General features: G+C 31.3%; 2 protein-coding genes and 1 non-coding gene across 3 annotated transcripts in view; 1 reads left to right on the top strand and 2 right to left on the bottom strand.

Annotated features, from left to right (window-relative positions):
* LOC123305441 (tyrosine-protein phosphatase non-receptor type 13-like) overlaps positions 1-22,455 on the bottom strand; it is a 230,337-nt gene that overhangs the window by 109,575 nt on the left and 98,307 nt on the right. The window contains exon 3 of the mRNA XM_044887158.1: positions 18,238-18,434. Within this exon, the coding sequence (XP_044743093.1) occupies positions 18,238-18,433 (196 nt within the window). The 5' untranslated portion in view covers position 18,434. The remainder of the gene's footprint in view (positions 1-18,237; positions 18,435-22,455) is intronic.
* On the top strand, positions 4-4,513 carry LOC123302429. The gene is made up of 2 exons (XM_044885352.1): positions 4-87; positions 3,944-4,513. The coding sequence occupies exons 1-2, from the start codon at positions 25-27 to the stop codon at positions 4,412-4,414; spliced, it is 534 nt and encodes a 177-aa protein (XP_044741287.1). The 5' UTR covers positions 4-24; the 3' UTR covers positions 4,415-4,513.
* LOC123291149 lies at positions 1,812-1,996 on the bottom strand. Its single transcript, XR_006534940.1, has one exon. It is a non-coding gene; the product is annotated as a U2 spliceosomal RNA (small nuclear RNA).

Here is a 22,455-nt window from a genome sequence, read left to right as displayed (position 1 = left end):
CATTGTATTTGAATAAAAAATTTAATGATGAAGCTAACAATTTGTATACTTGTTTTGGTATCCTGCATTTATGGACTATCAGCAAAGGTAAGATTTAAATTTCATTTTATAATTATTTCGTATCTGCATTTTAATTTGAATATTCGATGAGTGTTCGAATGAGTGTTTGAATATTCCACTCAGAGTAAATTGCAAACCTCTTGCTTTAGCAATCTTTTTCTTTATTTGAGCTTCACGTTTCTTGTTACATAACTGTGTACAAGTTCTTGTAACATAGCTGTGACAATTTAATGTTTTGATTTCGTTTTCTAATCCCTATATATTATAAATGTGAAAGTAAGAATGTTTGTTTGTTTGTTTGTTTGTTACGCTTTCACGCTAAAACTAGCGAATGATTTTTAATGAAACTGTACAGTAATATCGCTCATATATCACAATAACACATGAGCTATAATTTATAAATATATATTTTAAAAAAATTAAATTTAATCTGACATTTACTATTTAAAATTTTTACAGAAATCTTTAATTTATGGTTCAACATGATGATTATAGATGGAGCAGATGTATGATAATCATTTTGACCCATAAATTAAAGATTTATGTAAATATTTGAAATAGCAAATGTCACACAAATCATGGCCAACCATTTTGATATACTCAATGAATTATGACTATTTTACAAAATTGAAAACTGTGTGTAGCAAGAGAGGTACCGGATAAAGCGGTAGTTCTTACTTTTAAGCACAGTGAAGCGGGCGTGTATCAATCTAGTAGTCTATAATTCTATATATAAAAGGCTAATGTTGAAGAAAACGCAGATTAAAAAAATGTCGTAAGCAAGGGAGATAAACTATTAAAAATTATATCAAAATTGGACAAATGAGGAGCTTGCCTGCTAACTCGTTCATCAAGTTGCAGGGTGATCAGTCAGGTGACGTCCCAAACGTAAGATGATCATCTTCCAAATAGTGAACCTTTTTTTCCAAGATTTCTAAGAAGCCTTGATGAGCTCACTATCTGTAGTTGAGCGAAAAATGATTGACTTTTCAAAACTATGGCCATTGAGCAAATTTTTCTCTTCCGAGTGGATTTTCTCACTTTTTTTTAGTGACTACTCATTTACAAAATTGAGTGTACTCAGACCATATCTGTCTTGTAGTACTGCTTCGTTATAGGTACCAGACTGCCCACATTGTCTCATTAACAGCACAATACCTACATAAACAGAAATTGAAGTAAATTTGTAGCTGTCTAAAGTATGAATTAAAATCATTTAGCCAATCAATTGTACTTTTTTAATGAAATTTCCCATTATTTTTTCTTTTCGTTTTCACCCCTGCACGAACTTCGAAAAATTCAATCGCTCGTTTCATCTTCCCATGTAGGAAAGTATGGCGGGCCCAGGCTTGGCCCAGGCTTAGTCCAACTATGCACTACTCTGGGCCAGACTTGTAAGCCAGACTTGGCCCAGACTTGGGTAAAGTCTGGAATGATAATGCTGGCCCAAGACTGGTTACCTCGACTGGCCCACGCCTGGTTGGCAGGGCTGGGCCATAGTTAATTTTTAAGTTTGGCCCATGCCTGGTTGGCAGGGCTGGGCCATAGTTAAGTTTTAGGTCTGGCCCACGCCTGGTTGGCAGGGCTGGGCCATAGTTAATTTTTAAGTTTGGCCCATGCCTGGTTGGGCCATAGTTAAGTTTTAGGTCTGGCCCATGCCTGGCTGGCAGGGCTGGGCCATAGTTAAGTTTTAAGTCTGAGCCAGGGGCTAGGCCATAGTTAAGTTATGAAGAATTCTATTTTGTGATTTATTTGACTGGGCCAACCCCAGCTATACCGCAACACTGAGTCAACCCGCGGTAGAAGAGGCGCAAGCTCCTAACAATCTACCGTGTTCCAAATAATAGTTTAATATTCTGGTCTCGCAATGCGAGGCGTAGAGTTGATAAGAACACATACTGCACGTTGAGCTTAGCTCATTGAGCCGAGAAGCGATAACATTGTATGTTTATATACACCTTACTAGAACATCTTACTAGTGAGAGGTTTTAAAAATAAATATTACTTTGTAAAAAGGATAGTGACTAAAAGACAGAGAAGGAGGAAGTTATTGTAAGTACATGTACCTACTCCATAAACAGTATTACACATGCGCATTGTATACCTTTTGGTTGTATATGCCATTTTTTGTTAGGTATTTAAAATTTTTACAATGTCAAAGGTGTCCATTTCAGGAGTTTATGTCATCAATGTAATTAATTTAATAATAATAATAATAATAATAATAATAATAATTATAATATGACGATTTATTCTGTGATTTCCCTTCAATAATTGAATATTGTCAGCCAAGGCTAGGATGCCTAGTCTTGGCCCAAGACTGGGCTCCCTTGCGTTGGCCGTTCTATGGCAAACCAATGTTGGCCCAGGCTTGGATAATCATTGGATTGGCCAAGGCTAGGATGCCTAGTCTTGGCCGAAGACTGGGCTCCCTTGCGTTGGCCGTTCTATGGCAAACCAATGTTGGCCCAGGCTTGGATAATCATTGGATTGGCCAAGGCTAGGATACCAAGTCTTGGCCCAAGACTGGGCTCCCTTGCGTTGGCCGTTCTATGGCAAACCAATGTTGGCCCAGGCTTGGATAATCATTGGATTGGCCAAGGCTAGGATGCCAAGTCTTGGCCCAAGACTGGGCTCCCTTGCGTTGGCCGTTCTATGGCAAACCAATGTTGGCCCAGGCTTGGATAATCATTGGTTTTGCCAAGGCTAGGATGCCAAGTCTTGGCCCAAGACTGGGCTCCCTTGCGTTGGCCGTTCTATGGCAAACCAATATTGGCCCAGGCTTGGATAATCATTGGATTGGCCAAGGCTAGGATGCCTAGTCTTGGCCGAAGACTGGGCTCCCTTGCGTTGGCCGTTCTATGGCAAACCAATGTTGGCCCAGGCTTGGATAATCATTGGATTGGCCAAGGCTAGGATACCAAGTCTTGGCCCAAGACTGGGCTCCCTTGCGTTGGCCGTTCTATGGCAAACCAATGTTGGCCCAGGCTTGGATAATCATTGGATTGGCCAAGGCTAGGATGCCAAGTCTTGGCCCAAGACTGGGCTCCCTTGCGTTGGCCGTTCTATGGCAAACCAATGTTGGCCCAGGCTTGGATAATCATTGGATTGGCCAAGGCTAGGATGCCAAGTCTTGGCCCAAGACTGGGCTCCCTTGCGTTGGCCGTTCTATGGCAAACCAATGTTGGCCCAGGCTTGGATAATCATTGGATCGGCCAAGGCTGGGCAACCCAGCCTTGTCCCAGGCTCGGGCAATCGTTGGGTCGGCCAAGGCTAATAATTTCATCTTGGCTCAAGCATGGGCCAATATCGGGGCGCCAAAGCTGGGATCCCCAGTACTGGACCAGGCTAGGCCCCGTCGTTCAACTATGGCGGTTCCTACATGGGTTATGATAAATATCCTATAAAATTTTTAGAGACTTGGTTCAATTGAAACGGAATGTTTGTCAGTAGCCGGTGTACAATATTTCTTACAATTTGGCTAAGATAGTTAAAAATAAATACATTTCTATCACTAGATATGGCAAGATTATTATGACCATGGGAAGGCTATGTTATCTCTCACATTTTCAAACAAATATTTTTCCATTCAACCATATTATTAACAAACATTTTACCTTCTAATATTAAAATCAACCAACACGATATTGCGTCTAAAGTAATCGTTTACTTTCGACGAAAGATAAGGATTGCAATTAACGTCTTTACACACAATGCTCGTAATTATAATGCAACACATGCCTTTTGTAAACTAGTTCGGTACTAATTAAATACCGCATTCCTAATGAAATTCGAACAAGTTATTGCATATTTTAACCAAGGGATGATTTACCTTAAAATTTCCACAGACCAATAATCGTAAATTTTTTTTTATTTATTTTAGAATGAAATACAAACTATAACAAATGGTTTAGAAAAAGCAATTAATAATTTAAAAAATGCTGGTAATCATTTTTCCAACACTGTAGCACATAAATCGCATGGACTTGTTGGCAAAACTAAAGATGCAGTTGAAAAGCTTGTACATCAATTTGAACAGCACGAAGCAAATACGTTGAGCCAAATCAAAAATTTCATTAATTCACCTCATACGAAATGTGTAGAGGGGCAATTAAAACCACTTGTACCTGTAGTTGAAGAAGTTGTTAAAGAAGTTCAAGCTGCAGCAAGCTTAGTTTCCAAAACTTCCCTAGGGGCTGCTAAATGTAGTGCAGAAGGAACCTTTGCAGGTGCATTTTGTTTTGCTAAATTAGCTGCAGAAACTATTGCAAAATCTGTACCCATGATTAAGAAAGATAAAGATACTGTACAACGTCTTATACCATTGATAAACAAAATTAGGAACTGTAAATGAGCATTGTATACGATACAGTTGTTGGAATTTACAAATCAACATTTTGAGCAAATTTCATAAAATGACTGCTTTTAAAATATTCCAGATATAAATAAAAAAAATATGAAATTATTCCATCTTATTATTTTCTTTAATTCCTAGTACTAGTAAAATAATTCGAGATATAGGTATCTACATAAAATAAATTAAAAATTATTCGCTCTTGTTTTGTTAAATTTTATTTCCATATAATACGTTTTTCATTTGCAAAATCGAGTTCAAAGCATGCAGCATGCACTTTTTTTTTTCATAACATTAAGTCCGATTCAGTTAATGCTTACTGAAGAAATAACCTCACAAATGTTATATTCGGCGAACAACTCCATGAAGGAACCAGGCAATGAAAAGCATCAAGACCAAAACAAGACCAATTTAAACACCTTTGCCGAACATATTTAGACTGTACTGTACTTAGCTCTTTGTTTGTACACATTGGTCTTGGTCCTTCTATAATTAACTGCCTAAGTAGATGTTTTAAGAATTTGATATCTTCTATTTTTATGTTATATGTAGCAAATGTGCATTTATTTATTTGATATGCCCTATTGGGTTGATTAGCCCAATAAGGCTTTTCAAATAAATTAATAAACTGCCTTGGTTTTAAACGAAACAAGACTTGCCAAACCAAGACCAATGAGTAATCCAAATCTATACTCATAACAGTAAATTAATTCAAACGCCTTTCCAGTTAAATTACTTATCAAAAGATGCACGTCCAAGTAGCAGAAGACGATATTGTATAGGAATAAAGCCTGCAAGTTTCTCGCCTAGAAATTCAAACTTTGGGTTTAACTGGTAAAGTACAATAAAGACCCAAATTGGCTAGGCCTAAAATTTCCCGGTTGGAGAATCATCAACACCTTACCAAATCTCAAAAAACTGATACCAGTTCATTTATTTTATAATTGGTTATCATGAAATTCTCCTAAAAATTGTATAAATAAAATCACTTAAAAACAATGATCATACATCTTCCATAAGTTGGTCGATACGATTTTTAATTTGGTTTTAATTAGAATTCTAATCGAATTTTTTCTTCTACGGTTAAATCTGGGTAAAAATTGTAAGAAAAAAATATTATCAGCCGCTTTGCCATACGGCCAATGATAAATATGCCTACTTTTGAGCTCAATTATTTATTTAAGCGTTTTACTAAAAGATGCTAAATAAACCATGTTCCTTGTACTTCTTTAAAAAATATTATTAATAACTTTTTTGTACTACTTTATTTCCCAGTGGTAAGTTATTGTAATGGGTCCAATTTTGCAAATTGAAAATTTAGACATATCTCCACGTTTCAAGGCCTTTAGAGTCGAATAGTATGGTTTTTAAAAGGTTGTCCATGTGTGCACATGTTTGTATGTATATATGTTCGGATTCATTATTCGCCTCGCGTATCTCGAGAACAAATTATGATATTGTCACGGAACCAGTTTCATTTAACGCATAATTATGTATCTTAGACCTGATTAAATTTTGAGCAAAATCAGCCAAGCCATTTTTTGTACCGAATGAAAAATTGAATAATTGTCATTTTATCACTTATAATTTATTATCACTTATCATTTATATAGTTTTAATGTCATCGGGGTGCAAGAGGCGAAGCCCCCCCCCCTGGAGGAGAAGTGAAAAAAAAGTGTAAAAAAAAAAAAAAAAAAAAAAAACGAAATAAAATAATAAAAGTAATAATAATAATATGGGATCTGCAATAGTTTAATTTTAATAAAAACAAAGGACAAAAAATTACATGCTAACTTCAAATAACGTATCAACTTTTAAAATAATAATATAATAATACTTAATATAAACAATATTAAAACATATGATATTTTTTTATCCTTTCCACTGGGAAGTTGGTCCTTTCGGGTCGCACCTACACCGCTTTTTTGAAAAATTGTAAATAGAAAACACCGCTTTCAATTTGCTTTTATTTCGACCAAAATGATTCCTAGCGAATGAACTAGGTCTTTACATTATAAATCCAACTCTGGAAAGAGGTGAGGTATATAATATAAAGTATTTTACAGTAGGTACATAAAGTTATAACCCGAAACATACATGAATAATACCTACGGTAGTAAAGCTAATAATTATAATACATTTTAAACAATAAATTTTATTAAATATGCATGAGCGTGTTTTTAATTACATTACAATTGAGAACAAAATAACATGTTCATATGTGTATGCAAATGTTTTATGAACTTGCCTACCACTTAATGTTTTAGTCACATTTATTTATGTACACATATATCATTCACGTACACAGGGAAAATGATTTCAATATTTTGTATTTACAAATAATCTTGGAACTATGATTTATCAAGAAATATATGTCCTCCACCTTATAATGTTATTAGCTTTCAGCTAGAAAAACGAAATCTTTACGTTCCTTTTACTTACGTAAGCCTACTTACGTAAGTAGGGCAGACCGGGGTTGGAAGTCACATTTTCGTTCTTTTGAATTTTTAATGCCTATAGTCTTAGTATAGTATTGGCGTTTATACATCAATGGATAGTGGATCCAATCTAGTTTAAAAACTTTTTGGCTATATCATTTTCCATTGAGGAAATATTACATTTTTTGAGACAGAAAAGTGTGTCAGAGATGGTTGTCACAGTGTCTGGGGGTAGGTAGTCACATAGTAAATAAAGGAAGATGTATTTAAAAAAACGTTTATTTAAATCAAATAAACAGACCAAGCAAAACTCTTCATCCTCTTTCTTATCTTTGTCCTTGTAAACTGCTTTCAAATGAATCTTCTTTGCTTTAGAAAGCTTTTTATTTTCTTTGTTGTCACTCAACAAACGCTTAGATAATTTCTTCGCTACTTTCTTTTCTCTTATCTGTCAGAATTTCTGATTTACATTTTCTTCTGTCAGCACGGTGGAGCTTTTGGTAGTGGTTTTAAATTTTATTGTGGTATAATCAAAGAACTTGGACCAGGAATAGGTTCTTTTGCAGATTAATATTGCAATGAAATTTTGGTAGAACTTTGTGGTATCATCGTACGAACATTAAAGTTAGAGTTATCATTCTGTTCAGTGATTACGATATCTGGTTAAAGTGCGATAATTAATTTCAAAATCCTTCTCGGCAGAAATTATAGATTTACCAAAGTTTTGCACTTCTCTTGTAGCTCGTAGCCCCAAAGCTGGTGAAACAGACAGGCGTTCTCTTGTAATGCCGCGGCACTTTTATGACTATTTCTAAAACCATCAAACATTATCAAAACTCCAAAAAGGCAACAAAAAAAGGCAGAACACATGAATGATGTTAGTTGCCACATGTGACTACTACCCCCCGGCAAACTGAGACAACTTGCCCCAAAACACGTTTTAGAAAATAACCTTGAAAATAAAATTCAAATCGATGGGTATTTATAAAAACAATATATCGATATCATGGCCCATATATTTAACATTATAAATACATGAAAAGGTATATTACAACGCAAAATTTAGGCATAGTTACAAGAATCGACACAGTTGCACAAAAAAATATTTTAACTGTGTGAAAAAAAAGAAGAGCTGCATTTTTCTCAGCTCCGGTGTTTCTGAGAGGACTGAAACGAACTGAGTATAGAGATGTTGTGTTCGTGATTCTTCGCCACCAATGAATGTTCGTATTTATTCGTTAAGTTTCATGTTATGAGCGCTGTGACAACCTACCCGTGAGACAACCATACCCGGTCTCTCCTACTATCTAATATTAAATGGTGTAAATGCTTAAAATTAAAAAGTAATACAAACTTTTTTTATTAGATTACTAGCAACTATAAATTTACCGACGAAACATTCCAACGTAAGCCATGGCAACTTAACTAATAAAGTAGTATTCGATTTTCAAAACAAACAAAAAATATTTTCGTTCCCATGGGAAGTTGAGGATACAAAGTATGTAAAGAGACTCAGGGGTAAATATGAAACGTTCTATCAAAATGCCAATCCATCGTTACTTATATACAACGTCTATGAATATTTAACAAAACTATTACCAGAGTTATGATCCAATACATATCACTTATGAATACTAAATGAAAATAAACGAAATTATAATTAGAATTATGATTCAATACATATATATGTCACCTATGAATATTAAACGAAACTATTTGATATTTATAAGACGTTCATCTTCTTTCATGGCTCGTTCCCGTGGAAACTTCGGGATACAAATATGTATGAACGCTCTTGAATATAAATGGACAACTCGTCGAGTTTTGCATCCACAATTGGGATGATGACATAATTTTTTTTTGTCAGTTCAGATGAACAATTTTCACTGCACGGACAGAAAAATTAAAGTGAATTTTTTTAAATCTTTAGAAGTATGAAGTTTTAAAGCTCCTAATTAAACAAAGATAGGATACTTTAAAAGTGATGTCATTGTTGAGTATCGCCATACAGATTGCACATAAAACTGTATTGCAAGCTGGGGTGGGAAACAATCTTTGAATGATTTTAACTTCTTCGTTCCTTAATCAACTTTAATTAAGCTTTCAAATGTTATGGTATCAAGTCTACTTTTACATTTTATGGGTAATGTGGCAAATTCAATACCAGCCATCTACCCAATTATACATAATTTAAATTTGTATATATATTAAGATATGGATTACACTACGCTAAAACCTATTTTTATCTAGCATAATACATTCACCGGTACAGAAATTCGTCTAAATAGAATTATCAAAAATATTAACGTACAGATTAACAGATACCTGTATTTCTGGGAAAAATGAACCAATCTTAACCGTAAACAAGTATGCACTTTTTGAAAATGATAACTGAAAAATTATAAGTAGCCTAACCCCCATAATCGGGTGTTGAAAGAGTGGAAAAATTTCTATATTTATTTCTTTGATCTATAAGAGTGCGCGTCCAATACAAAAATTAGTTTGCATGTAAAATAATATTACCATTGTTACCATGGCAAGATTGTTCTTTTCTCTTTCGGCTATCATGTTTATGAAGAAAAAGATGAAATAATAGCTCATACTTTACCCAACTGATTCTTGGGTTTTCATTTTTTTTCTGCAAATTGTCGAAAAATTAATGTTTTTGATTGCTTACGTCTTAATGACCTGTAAAAATGGGTATAAATCGTAAAGGATATTATAAAGACAATTCGAAGTTCTTAGTAGAAATAGCGTTCCTAAAATTTCCTAGACAGTGGGACAAAAAAAAAATTCCAGACAAAAAATCACTTAAACACATAAAAAATTATATTTACATATGAAACAACTTCAATTTCCAAACCAAAATTTTCTCCATACTGCGAACTTTTATTTCATAATTTTTGAGTCCCAACACGATTCTACCACGGTGATGTACGGTTTTTTTTTATATGTAAAAATGAAAATTGGTCAAGGAAAACCGTTACTGTAGAAAAACGAAGCTTCCAGCCTTGGAGATTTCAAATTATACCCAATTTTGATATTTTTTTTATAGTGATAGTTAATAACTCGCTCCAAAACGATGTACGACAGGGCTGAATCAACTTTTTTCTAAAGAGCTTGATGAAGTACAAGCTTGATATTCGTAATATTGGCTTACAAGCAAAATAATTCTTGCACTCGGCGTTCATTTTTTAAAATCATAAAAATAAATGGAAAAATTCTCTCTACTAAAACTAAAATTTATGGGAAACATTTATTTGTTTCCTGGCGGAAGCAAAATGCTTTGAACCGACGCGACGTTATTATAAATATAGGGTATATATGTCAATAAATTTTCGGGGAAAGTATGACTAATAAAAACCTCTGTTTATCACACAATAAACTTTATATTCTAGTGTGTTATTTTGACATAATATCAGATTATTTTTTATGAAAAAATGATTATTTCAATGTTTCTATAATAAAAGCAGATTTTTATCATTCAACATTTTGATATGCAGCCATCGCTCCCACATAGGCGTCAATTATGAATTATAGATATTAATGATATATAAGATGTTAACATTTATAGAAAAATTCAGTTGAATACCTACTTTTTCCAATTAAATTTGTCTCGTTCTTTAATAGAATAAGATGTGTGTTGTACCTTGCATCATTCATTAGTTTCTTGTTTCTTATTAGTAAAAAATTTGTTTTTTACTATTTATTCATGTATTCTGTTGGCTTTGTGTTTTGTATTTTATATCATATTCTAACTATATATGAAGCCTTTTAATTGTAAATAGAGGGGCGATAATTTTTTCAAAAACGCCTTGTAATAATATATATAATAATTGGTTAGTGGAAAAAATGTCTCTAGTTTTATTTTCTTAGGCCACCTTCTGGGTCAAATTTAATTTTTTTTAAATGGAATTATCCAGCAAAAGATTTTGATTCTTTTTTTCTTAGACCTCTATTTTTAATATCTGATTTTATGGTTTTTAAGGCTAAAACTGTAAGAATAAATGGGAAAGGAAAAATTTTTGAAAACAAAAACTACTTGTTTTTCGATCTTTTTTTTAAGTTTTCTTAACTGTGAGAATTTCTCTCATTACGATAGTAAAATTGTATGTAAAAATATTTACTGAAATTTCCAGGTTTGTTCATGTACTTTAGCTTAATATAAGTAGTACTCAGTAAATAAAAAAAAACTTGTGATAGAAATATGGCAAAATTAGTTAAAGCGAAACTAATTAATTATTTAGATTATTTCTCTGCTTTAATATTTCCACTCTCAAACATCTTTCAATTATCACGTCATCAAATTATTTTAAATAAGCTAGTGCATTAAAAAATAAAATTACATAGAGGTTATGATTTAAAAGTTAAGGAATATTTAACGCGTTTTTTCTTTAAAGTTAAAGAAAATCTCTCATCACGCGACTAAAGATTACTACCGAATGGTTGACGCGAGTCCTAACGGGTGAAAAAAAATATTTTTGGAATAAGTACATATGAATGAAAATTGTGATGCAAGGTATGATAGTCTCTCCTATTATATTTGTAATTCATATCACTGACATAAAATATACATTTCAATGAAAATGATTTTGCTTATTCAATGATTAATAATTGGAACATCAGAAATCTTTCTTATTATAAGTTTTCATAAAGGTATCTATATATAAGTTAATTTATGTAAAATTATCTATACGGATCATGAAATTTACTTATGGAATAAATCGTTTAATGTGCGTTCAGGTGTGAAACGTAAATGAAATGAACTATGCACTGAACGTTCTTACTGTAATTATACTAAAAAATTTGTAGCCTTTTGAATAAAATTATTTTATTATACAAGGTGGATGAAATTACTTAACATAAAAACAAGTGAAAACAAACAATCGACTGAGTATATTTTTGAAATACCATGTTTAGACAGTAGACGCAATCGTTTGTTTTTTGACGTAACGTAAGTAAAGAAAGATATCCACTCTTAGATAGCCACACATTAATAACTGATATTCCAATATAATACAGACTATAAAATTCGCACCTACTTTGCGCCCTCGTGGATTAACAGTGATGTTTACAAAGGAACATTTTTTACATTTAAATTTTGGTTCTATCTCTAACGGTTTACAAGATGGGTTCTACGGTCCCAAGACCCAATTGACCAATGTTGCTTATTTTACAAAAACTTGACCTCACTTATTACGTCCTAAGCACGCTATTCAAATTTCACTTGATATCTCTTTTCGTTTTTGAGTTATCGTGCTTTATACCAATACCAAAATTTTCTTGCTAGCATCAATATTTTTAAGCGACTAAACTTGGGACTAAACTGAATTTACTTTGATATATTTAATATATACATGGTATAAAAAGATAGTCAATAATGGGGACTGTTAAAAGAAGTGATAAACTTAAAACTTTGGAATAAGTGTGATTTTTTATAGAATTTTGAACTAAATAGGGAAGAAGAAATGGATTAAGGTGAGTTATATAAAAACGATTATAAAAAACAAAAAAGCAACCACACACAGTCTTTTCAAGCGGTTACCCACCCAAGTAGGTACTAACTGTATCCAATAGAACCTTGAACTTGAAATATTTGTTCACAAACATAACATGTTCTAATCCAACAGCATAGCATTTTCAATTTTTCCTTAATTAATTAAAGGTAAATAGCTGGTAACATTCAGCATTCATCCATTATAAGCTTTTGTCCACTAAGAATAAATCGGTTGGATAAAAGTTTCTAATGATTAATGTGATATGTAAATATTGATTTTTGAAAATTTCAAACATGCATGAATTATTTGTTACCATTTTATTTAATTTGATTTTGTTTAATTTGACACATGGCCGTAAATTTTTAAAATAACTATAAAATAATAACGAATTTTTACTGCAAATATGTGGGTTTTATTTATTATATTGCTTTTTAATACTTATTTTAGCGTGACTTCAGGCAAAATTGGGTCACTTTTAAATAAAATAGCTTTCGTAAGCACTTTAAAAATATGCTCTGAGGTGTATCTTAAAATTTAATTTGTTTGCATTATATACGGTTTCAACGAAAAACTTAATTAATTATTAATAAAAATAAAATTACTTGAAATGCTATATAACAATTATAATATATTATTTATTGTTGTACGTTTTCCGTCTTTCTACTTTTTTAATTATCTAATTAGAAAAGAATAATTTCGAAGAATCAGCAGACACAGAAAATATATAATTAAAAATTATATTATATTCGAATGCATTTGTATAGGTCTCATTTAAAAATATATTCAGGATAAAAAATTTTTCAATTTTTAAAGCCGGGACCACGTCAGACACTTTTTCTTTTCTTCCCATTGCATGAAAAAAATTTTTGGGTATATGTTTTTAAAGTGTCACATTTTTCCTAGATCATTTAAATCCCAACTTGAAATTTATAGGTGATAAGTTCTATAGATTTTTCAACAAAAATTTATTTTGCAAAAAAACGACATCTTCAGCACTCATTCACGCAGATAGACTGATAAAAAATTTAATTTTCAAAGCATGTATCTTGTTAAACAAATACGAAAAATCATTAAAAATTGCCCAGAATATTTCGTTTCTTCATCATTTTTTGATAAATAACTGGAAAATTGTTGAAATTTCAAAAATTTTGAATATTGAAGCGAATAATTTTCCACAAAAAGGTTCTGCAAATTTGTAATTTGTAAAATGCGTAAAAAAATTAGTTTTATATGATGAAAACATATTTTATAAAAATCGTCTTCGAGATATCTCAGATAGTTGACACAAAGATTTGTAGGGAACAATTATTAATATTTTTGTTTGTTTGTTAATAATCTCGATATAAAAATGATTGCGAGTGCTAATTTTTTTCAGCTAGTTCTGATACAATAAAATACATCTAGCACAATTGGAACTGAAGAGAAAAATTACACGCAACGCTCTTTTTTATCGATGCTTAAGAATTATTATTTCAGAAAGCGTATGAATCAGGATTTAAAAATTTTACGTTTGTTGGAGAATGCGATTGTGAAATTAAAAATAATAAAATTTTTTCAATATCTTGAATATTTTTCGTCATGTCTAAGGTCAAATTCTCATGTTTACAAAAATACTTTGAAATTTCGATCAATTTGCCACACCCAAAATTTGCCACCTGGGGCCATGGCCCATGTGGCCCAATATGTAAATCCAGGCCTGTCCTTCTAGCTTTAAAGCAATCTGAAAGCTCTAAAAGTGCTTTTCTCAACTATTTTTTAAATCATTCATATTTATCAATGGAAACAAAAAAATTATGGGAACAAATTTTCTTACTTTCATTGATTTTAACACCGGAATATTACATTCCGTAATATTATACTAGCAATCTTTGTGCTAGTTCATCGCTAAGCCTAATATCAAAACTGTCTGTTCGTACAAATATTGCTGTTCCGTAAATTTTTTGACAGTGCTTGTACAAATCGTCGTGCAATAACTCAATTAATCATTTAATAAATTGTAACCAAAATGTTACAATTCACTCAAGGAATTTAACACAGGATAAATAAAACGAAAGTTTATTGCAAATATTAATCTTTTAACACTTAAATATTTCCTTTATTACAAAAATAAGTGAAAATATTTTTGTGGAATTTAAATTAAATAAAAGAATGTCGAAATGAAAAACAATCAACAGTAGTTAAAAATTTAAATTCAGTGATATTTGTTTAAAGAACTTAACAATTATAAAACAAAACAAATCTTTAACGCTGTTTTTAAAAGAATGAAACAAAGGCATTTTTAAAAAATTTGAAAGAATACAAGTATATCAAAATAGGATTTCTTCAAAAAGAAAAGCTAGTGATTGTATTTTATGAATATAGAGGCATAGGTTAAAGTGTTGAAATTCTTATATATCTGTTTTCTTATCTACAACTGGAGCATAGGGCTTCCGTGAATTCCTTGTAACGAGTTCTATAGCGGAGTTAAGGCCTTAACCTTTCGCCATGTTTTTCCAAGTACTTTTGCTTCATTTTCCACAACACACTTACATATTTATGATATAACAAAAAACGTTGAACTAAAAAAGGGACTTTTAAAAAAAATATTGTTTGAAACGTTTTTTGATTCAAATTCTACTTAATCATTTCCTATTTCGAATTTAAATCCATCTCCTGTCAGATACGAGCTCAAGTTAGTTTTTAGATTACTTTTGGTTACAAAGTCTTTTTAAAATAGCCCCTTTTAAGTTCAACTTTTGGTTTTGACATGTTTTTGTAACAAACTTCCCCGATATTTCTCATTAAAAGGTGGTTTAGGACTGATGGAACGTAGTGTAAGCAAGGTGCAAGATATAGGATTGGAGGGGTAATTTTATAAAAAGGAAAGCCGGAAATGGTACTTTTTCACAAAATTTAATAAGTAAGCTTCCAATTTCGAAGTAATCAATTTGAACTGGTGTTCCCTTAGACAATAAGGTTGTATCCATTTCATTTTAAATTTAAGCTAAATTCTAGTCTTCAAAATTATAAAAAGAACAAAAATAGTAATAATTTAAATAATGGTGAATTTGTTTATGGTGCTTTAAAAGTCGGGTTTGATACATTACTGTGATAAGTACCGGTACAAGACCACCTTGTGACATCATACATCATTTTGGGGCCCTACATATCACAAAAGTACTATTTATTTCATTTAAACTGTCATGACTGCTTTGTTAGAGTGCAACTTGCTTAGCTTCTTAGAATATTCCATTTACAATAACTTAAAATAAATTTTTTTTATTAATTTTATCTATATGCAAGTTTTTGCTCACGAATAATGATTCATTTATAGAGAACCTAACTTTACCTCAATTATGCGCTCTTTATACTACTCACAATATATACAATGCCAACTTTGAAGACTCATATTTTATCCTTGAACCATATATTAATTTTTACACAGCTAACTTCAAAAATGGCAAATGTCAAAGTTTTTATTTTACCCCTTCGAAGAATGAATTTTTTGAAAAAAGTCATATAATAATCTTTTTTTTTGAACTCTAAGCTTATATATCATTGTTTACATAAAAATTGAGTTTCACAAAAACCTTAAGCCCTCGTTTTGACACCTTAGGGTATTATTTCCAAAAATTCCAACTTAGTGCACACTTACGTCGTCATTTAAGGAACGTGTGTGTAATATTTCATGCTTCTAGACCCAGCGATTTCAGCTGTGCGTTCATCGATCCATCGTCAGTTAGTAAGCTATTTCGTACATATTATATATAGGTTGTACCTACTTAAAATAATGAATTAATAACTGAAGTGAAATTATCAATAGCACGAGTTATTCCAAGTATTTCTCTGCCAAAGTTAGGCGTTTACTCTATCAAAGTTCTGGTAGCATTCAAGTTTTTTGGTAACCTCAAATACCTGTGTCCAATTTCTTTGATATTTAAACACTGCAATAGACTTTTTGTTACTGAATACCAAAATCGAAATTATCTCCCAGTCGCTTGACTATACTTACCCATGAGCGGATGCTCTATTATGTATTCGTTTCATCGGTTATTTGTTGCGCGAAGTATAAGAAACCTGGAACTGAATTTTTGATGCGTTCAATTAAACTTTATGATGTCATTTTTAATAAAACTTTCGAGTAAAACATAAAATCGAAACAATTTTATCCCAAAAATTGGTGAAAAAAGTTGTTAGAGAGGTAATTACTCAACTACCTCCTCTGTATCCGCGTCTGATTTTACGAAGTACGCATAACTCTTTGTATATACTAACAAACATAATATTTATTATTCTACATGAAAATGATTTATATTTTATAAGGTTAGAAATTAAATAAATTATTTTAATTTCTTTTGTAATGTTTATGTAATTATAATACATAATGACTTTAATTACTTCAATAATAAAAGGACGGGTGTGCGTACGAGTTTGTATATGTAACATATTTCATCTGACTGAACTGAAGTAAACGAATGATGCTGTGTCAACAAACATGTATAGAATTCATCGACGTACTACTACAACCATTTTGGCTTTTCTTGTCTCAAAAAAAAGAAGCAAATTGAAAGTTGAGGCAACTGTTTCATGAGTGGAAATCAATCAAAAAGTGTCACCAGCAAAATTTTGGACCTTAAAAACATATAAATTTTGGGCCTTCGGATTCTAAAATACTTATAATTACAAATATTTCCTAAAATCTACAAAATACAAAAAATAAATGAGTAAATATACACTAGTTAGAAACTATTTTTAAATTATTTTCGAAATTGAAATTTTGTATTTACAGTATAAAATTGTACTGAGCAAAAACTGTGAAAAAAGTTCAGCAAATTTATGCTAACCTGCCATCATTGACATCTTATCATATGAAAAAAAAAAACTGTAGCTTATCCTTCGAACGATCAAAACAAACAACTATTTTCTTGAACTTTTAACTTTGTCTTGTGTCCATGCAAAGAAGTCGAATCCGAAATTTTTCGCGACGAATGTACCGTAAAAAAAAGTTTTCTAGGCTCATATAAAAAAGAAAACAAAAATGTTCTTAAGCACAAAACAGTTGCTTGCGCCAAGAAATGTTTTTTGTCACAAGTAAATTTCTTTTCGCTCAAAGAAATTTCCTGTTAAATTATTTATAAAAAAGTTCTTAGTTGAAAAAAGTTTTCTTACTTCACGAAATTTTTGTTTTTTTGTACGCCTTTACGTGCTTTACTAATTATAATAATAATAATAATAATATATTTATTGGTTCTTTGATTACAAATACATTTGTTTAGAACATGTCAAAATATAATAAAAACAAAAAAAAAGAATGAAAATAGCAGATCACAATTTCCAATCTCAACACAAGGATGAAACAGATATCTGAGTATTGATAAATTGAAACATTACTCCATGAAGAAGTGGCACTAAAGGCACCTATTTGCATTAAAGATAACAACAACAAAAATAGGCATTAAATAGTAAATCGTTAAATTTTTATCAAGTGTATAATTGCAAAAAAAATTTAACTATTCTATTGCATGTATGTTTATAGTCTAAAATGTAGGTATGCTAAAGACACGAGTTGAAAATATGTATGTCTATAATCTAACAATGTCGGGAGAGAACGGGAGTCGAAAACATATTGAACTTTTTAATCGAGTTCTATTCAATTACCGAGAAAATACGATAATTTGTTTAAGAATGTTTTAAACAGAGAACTTTTTCGAGACATTATACAAATAAGCATTAAATATGTGTTCCTATGTGTTTTAGATTTAGAATGTTCAAATGTTGTTTAAAATAACTGTAGTAAACAGTAACATAAGGGTGACGTCTACTTTGCGTAGATAAAGAAAATTGTAATAATACTTCGTTAAAATTTATAAATAGTACACAATATTTATTACATGTAGATATACTTTACCAGAGAGAAACAAGTCTTGTAATGCTTGAACAGCTTGACATAATAAAGCCCAAGTTTCTGGTTCTGTCAGACCGTGTGTACGGCGCTCAAGTAAATCAGCAAGACTGACAGCTCCTTTATTCTTTTCACCACCATATAATATTGAATTCGGTGGTAATGTTATTGTTGATGTTGACGGTGATGATGGAGTCTGCATTCTACAATAAAAAATACACAAAAAATTCAATATCTTTCAAATTATATTAAATATCTTAAAAATATACACTGGGCATACAAAAAATTGGACCACATAAAAATACACTTGCCATAACCAAAAATCGCCCCTTTTAAAAACATATTTGCGGAATTTCAAACACCTGTACCACCGAGTAAAATAATCTAATCGGGATCACCAAAAACACATTAAAAACCTGTACGTTGCAGTTTTAGAACATGCTTTGAATAATCCGCCACTACTTTATGTTGAAGGTTGGACGAGTGAGAAAAGCTACCTTATAATGTTTTAAGAACTTTGAAAACGAACACGGGGTGCAAAAATTATTTAAAGGAAATCAAATATAGCATTCGAATGTTTATTATTATATCTCTCTATTTAATGTGTTTTCACGCATTCTCGAACGATATTTTTGACCAAGTAGCAGCGCACTGTCAAACTAAATTGGACCGTTTCGAATATCATTTTTTTTTACTTTTTAACAAAACTGGTTGTTTTCTATACAAATTTTTAAAGTAATTTACGTACTGTGAAGGCAATTCGACAATTTCGAATTGGCTTAAACAGTACGTAATTCATTCAAAAATGCTTAACTTGAAAGTTTCAAGCTTTGTTTAAAACAACATAATTTATGGCTATTTTAAGCAACGGGAAAAAAAATCAAATTCACATTTTCTTTCTTTCGCAATTTTGATAAGTTCGTCGCCAGGCAGTTGCTTGCTCGGAAAGTAAGGCAGGATGGCAGACAAATAAAATTGATAGTTGTAAAATGTAGAATATAAAAATTTTTTGAATAAAAATTTATATTCGAAAAATTGGCGAAGGCGGATAATGATTTAGAATCTCGCAGATTTGATTTCTCCCCCGTGGCTACATTCCTTGATTGTCAGTTCAGTAATGTGTTTAAGTTTAAAATATCAATATATAATATTCAAATTCAGATGTGCAATTCTGTGGGATGTATTATGCATTTTTGTTCCAGAAGAGAATATTTTTTAACAAAATGCATCAAAATATGTATATTATTAGGCTTTGAACCAGAATCATTTTATATTTCCCAAAAATCGTTATGACGATTTAACATAGAGAAAGCAGAATACCTTCAATGTTCTTTATTACTTATTTTTGTGAATAGGTAAAGGGGGCTTGTTTCAACGGGGATAGGTATGAATAATCCTCTAGCTACTAAACTATACTCGACAAAGTGCTAATTTCAAGGTTTTAGCTTTGGGTGATGCTAATGAACATTAATTCATTACATATGTGATTGAGGATTCATGTTTATCTAATGTTTATTAAGTGGAGCATTACATATACAATATACATCTTGTTTTGTTAAATTAATGCAAAGTTATTTATTAATAATGTTTTATGTTTGAAAATTACCTCTGGGGCTATTATTAACCAAATGCGTGGGGTAAGTATTAACCTATTAATATTTGTCCCCGGCAAAGTTCCTCCGGCTGTTTTAAGCAACGGAAAAAAAACTAGCAAATTCTTAAACACATTTTATTTCTTTCACAATTTTGATAAGAGCGTCGCCAGGTAGTTGCTTCCTCGGAGAGTAAGGCCGGATGGTGGACAAATAAAATTGATAGTTGTAAGTTATTTATTAATAATCTGAGGTTCAAAATTGAAAGTTTCAATTTGAAACACTTGTGTTAACAACTTATTTGTTGTAGAATGAGGATTTACAAACGCAAAACAACTAGAAGTATCACTACTAACAGAGATGTATTAGTTAGCGGTACAAGAGGCCCTATTCTAATCAATGAGGATATTGCAACAGAGTTCAATGTTTGCCACGTAACACTTTTTAATTACGTCAAAAAAACAAAAGCTGGTTTGAAATACAAAGTAGGGCTTAATAAACCTAAACTGATTTTCATAGAACAACAAGAACGTTCTATTGCCGATTATTTAATAAAGAGTGCCTCAATTTACTTCCAGAGAGAGGATTGCTTCCAGAGCAATTTAAATCTCTAGCTTACAAAGCAGCCGTTGATCTAAATATTTCCATTCCGGAGTCCTGGCCATCAAACAAAAAAACTGAGCCTAGCTGCCAGTTTGAGCCGATGCACCTCTTTCCATCGTACCAACGTTCATTCATTTTTTCAAGAATATATGGATGAAACCGGCATCACCACAAGCCCAAAAAGATCGTATTACAGAAAATACTAAAGCAAGTTGGGTTTGCGACATCTGGTGAAAGAATAGAACCGAACTCTTAACAATATAGAGAACCGAGCAAAACAAAATGGTCCGTCTATTAAGCCTGTTATATCTTTAACGAGTGGAATAAAGGCAAGTTTACCGCCAGGATTCATCCGTAATACCACTGAAAAAGAATTACCCGATATTGATATTTATCTGAGATAAAATTATTATAAAGATTAATATACTTTTATGTTTTAGAAAAATCATTATTTAAAACTAAACTAAATGTAAATTCTTACTCCTTCACTGTTTATATTTGCACCCAACTCGGGGTAAGTTTTAGCCGCCGACTTTTTAAAAAAAATGCTCCTTTCTGCTTAACCGAGCAGTTCAAACGGCATTTTGGATTTAAATATGAAAGATGAATAAATTTCCGTCATGAAGGTACTTTAGTAATGACATTAAGTTGAAAACTTTAGGAGATATTTACAGAAGTTTGAATTTTGTTAATACATCCCTAAAGAAAACCCCATTCCCCTAAAGAAAAAAATAAATAAATTTAACTCGCAGTTTAAAACAAAAAGTGACTTTTAAATCATTGACGTGGAAATGGAATATTAACATGAATAACATGAATAGCCAAAATTGTGAATTTTCTTGAACACTTATGTTATTCGGTGCTATTATTTATTTAATTAACTAGCAGTTAACTCATGTAATACAGATGTAATTACTGAATTTAAGATTTTAATGCTTACAGATGACGGTTGATGGTCTGTGTTAAATACGGATTAAAATTGAAATTATAAACACTACAAATGACTCCACAAAAACTTCTATCCCCGTTTTGTATTAATATTTCGACTAAAGCAAAAACAATCAGATTCTGACAAATTTAGATTTATGTCAAAATTCGTTTCAAAGATTGTAAATTCCAAAAGACTTATCGAAAAATATACTTTTTTGTATTCTTAAACTTAAAACATATTTAGACTGGAAAATATTTGTCTAACTTTTTTAATCGGTGGATTCTAATCGGTGGATTTTAAAACATAAAATTTTTGTTGTTGAAATTTTGACCTCACACTTTTCACCCACTTAAAACTATGAGATATTATATCATAAGGATTAATAAACACTATTGGAAAATCTCTTTCTATCTTTGATAGTTTCATAAAAAACCTCTGGAGACTCAACTTGGAAAAATCATCCCCTTTCTCCTAAATATTATCAAAATATAGGCCAACAACTTATATACCGATTGGCAATCTCCGAATCTTTCATAGATTCGAAGAAACTCTCTGGAGACTAAATAACGCAATTTAGTGCACTGAGATTTTCAGAGCTTTTTTCCGGTACTATAAGAGATTTCATTTGAAAGGAAAAATTTCCTTATTGATTTGTTGTTCTTAATTTCAAATCAATACAATTTTACAAATTTTCTATTTCTTCCAATTCCGGAAAAAAATTTTGAAAACTTTTTTGCGTAAGTCGTACAGAATTGTTTTTTATAGATTTTCTGAAATTTGAGGGACAGGAGTTTATTTTTCTACTGACTCGATTACAATCATTTCTATTTATCATTTTTTGCAAAAACGGGAATAGAAGTTAATAACCAACTAAAAAGATAAACATCTAATTAAAAATATTTTATTACGACAAGGATGATGATACAACACTAAATTTATTATACGTATTAAAGGGTTCGTCAACCAACCAAAATACAAGCTTATTTTTGCGTAATATATCATTAAAATAAATATAATGTTCTGCAAACGGCGGTACGAGGCAAGCATGTATTGATATAGAGTGATAAAAAAGGTAGGATAACGCTCAACAATTTTCAA

This window comes from Chrysoperla carnea, chromosome 1, assembly GCF_905475395.1.
Source record: "Chrysoperla carnea chromosome 1, inChrCarn1.1, whole genome shotgun sequence".
Lineage (NCBI taxonomy): Eukaryota > Metazoa > Arthropoda > Insecta > Neuroptera > Chrysopidae > Chrysoperla > Chrysoperla carnea.
The sequence above is the reverse complement of the archived record's forward strand: the minus strand, read 5'-3'. Positions and strand labels throughout refer to the sequence as shown.

What these genes read in the sequence shown, in the direction of transcription:
- LOC123302429 (XM_044885352.1), top strand. Translation starts at nt 25, where the DNA reads ATGATGAAGCTAACAATTTGTATACTTGTTTTGGTATCCTGCATTTAT. An exon ending in TTTATGGACTATCAGCAAAG is followed by an intron (nt 88 to 3,943) that starts GTAAGATTTAAA and finishes TATTTATTTTAG; the next exon opens with AATGAAATACAAACTATAAC.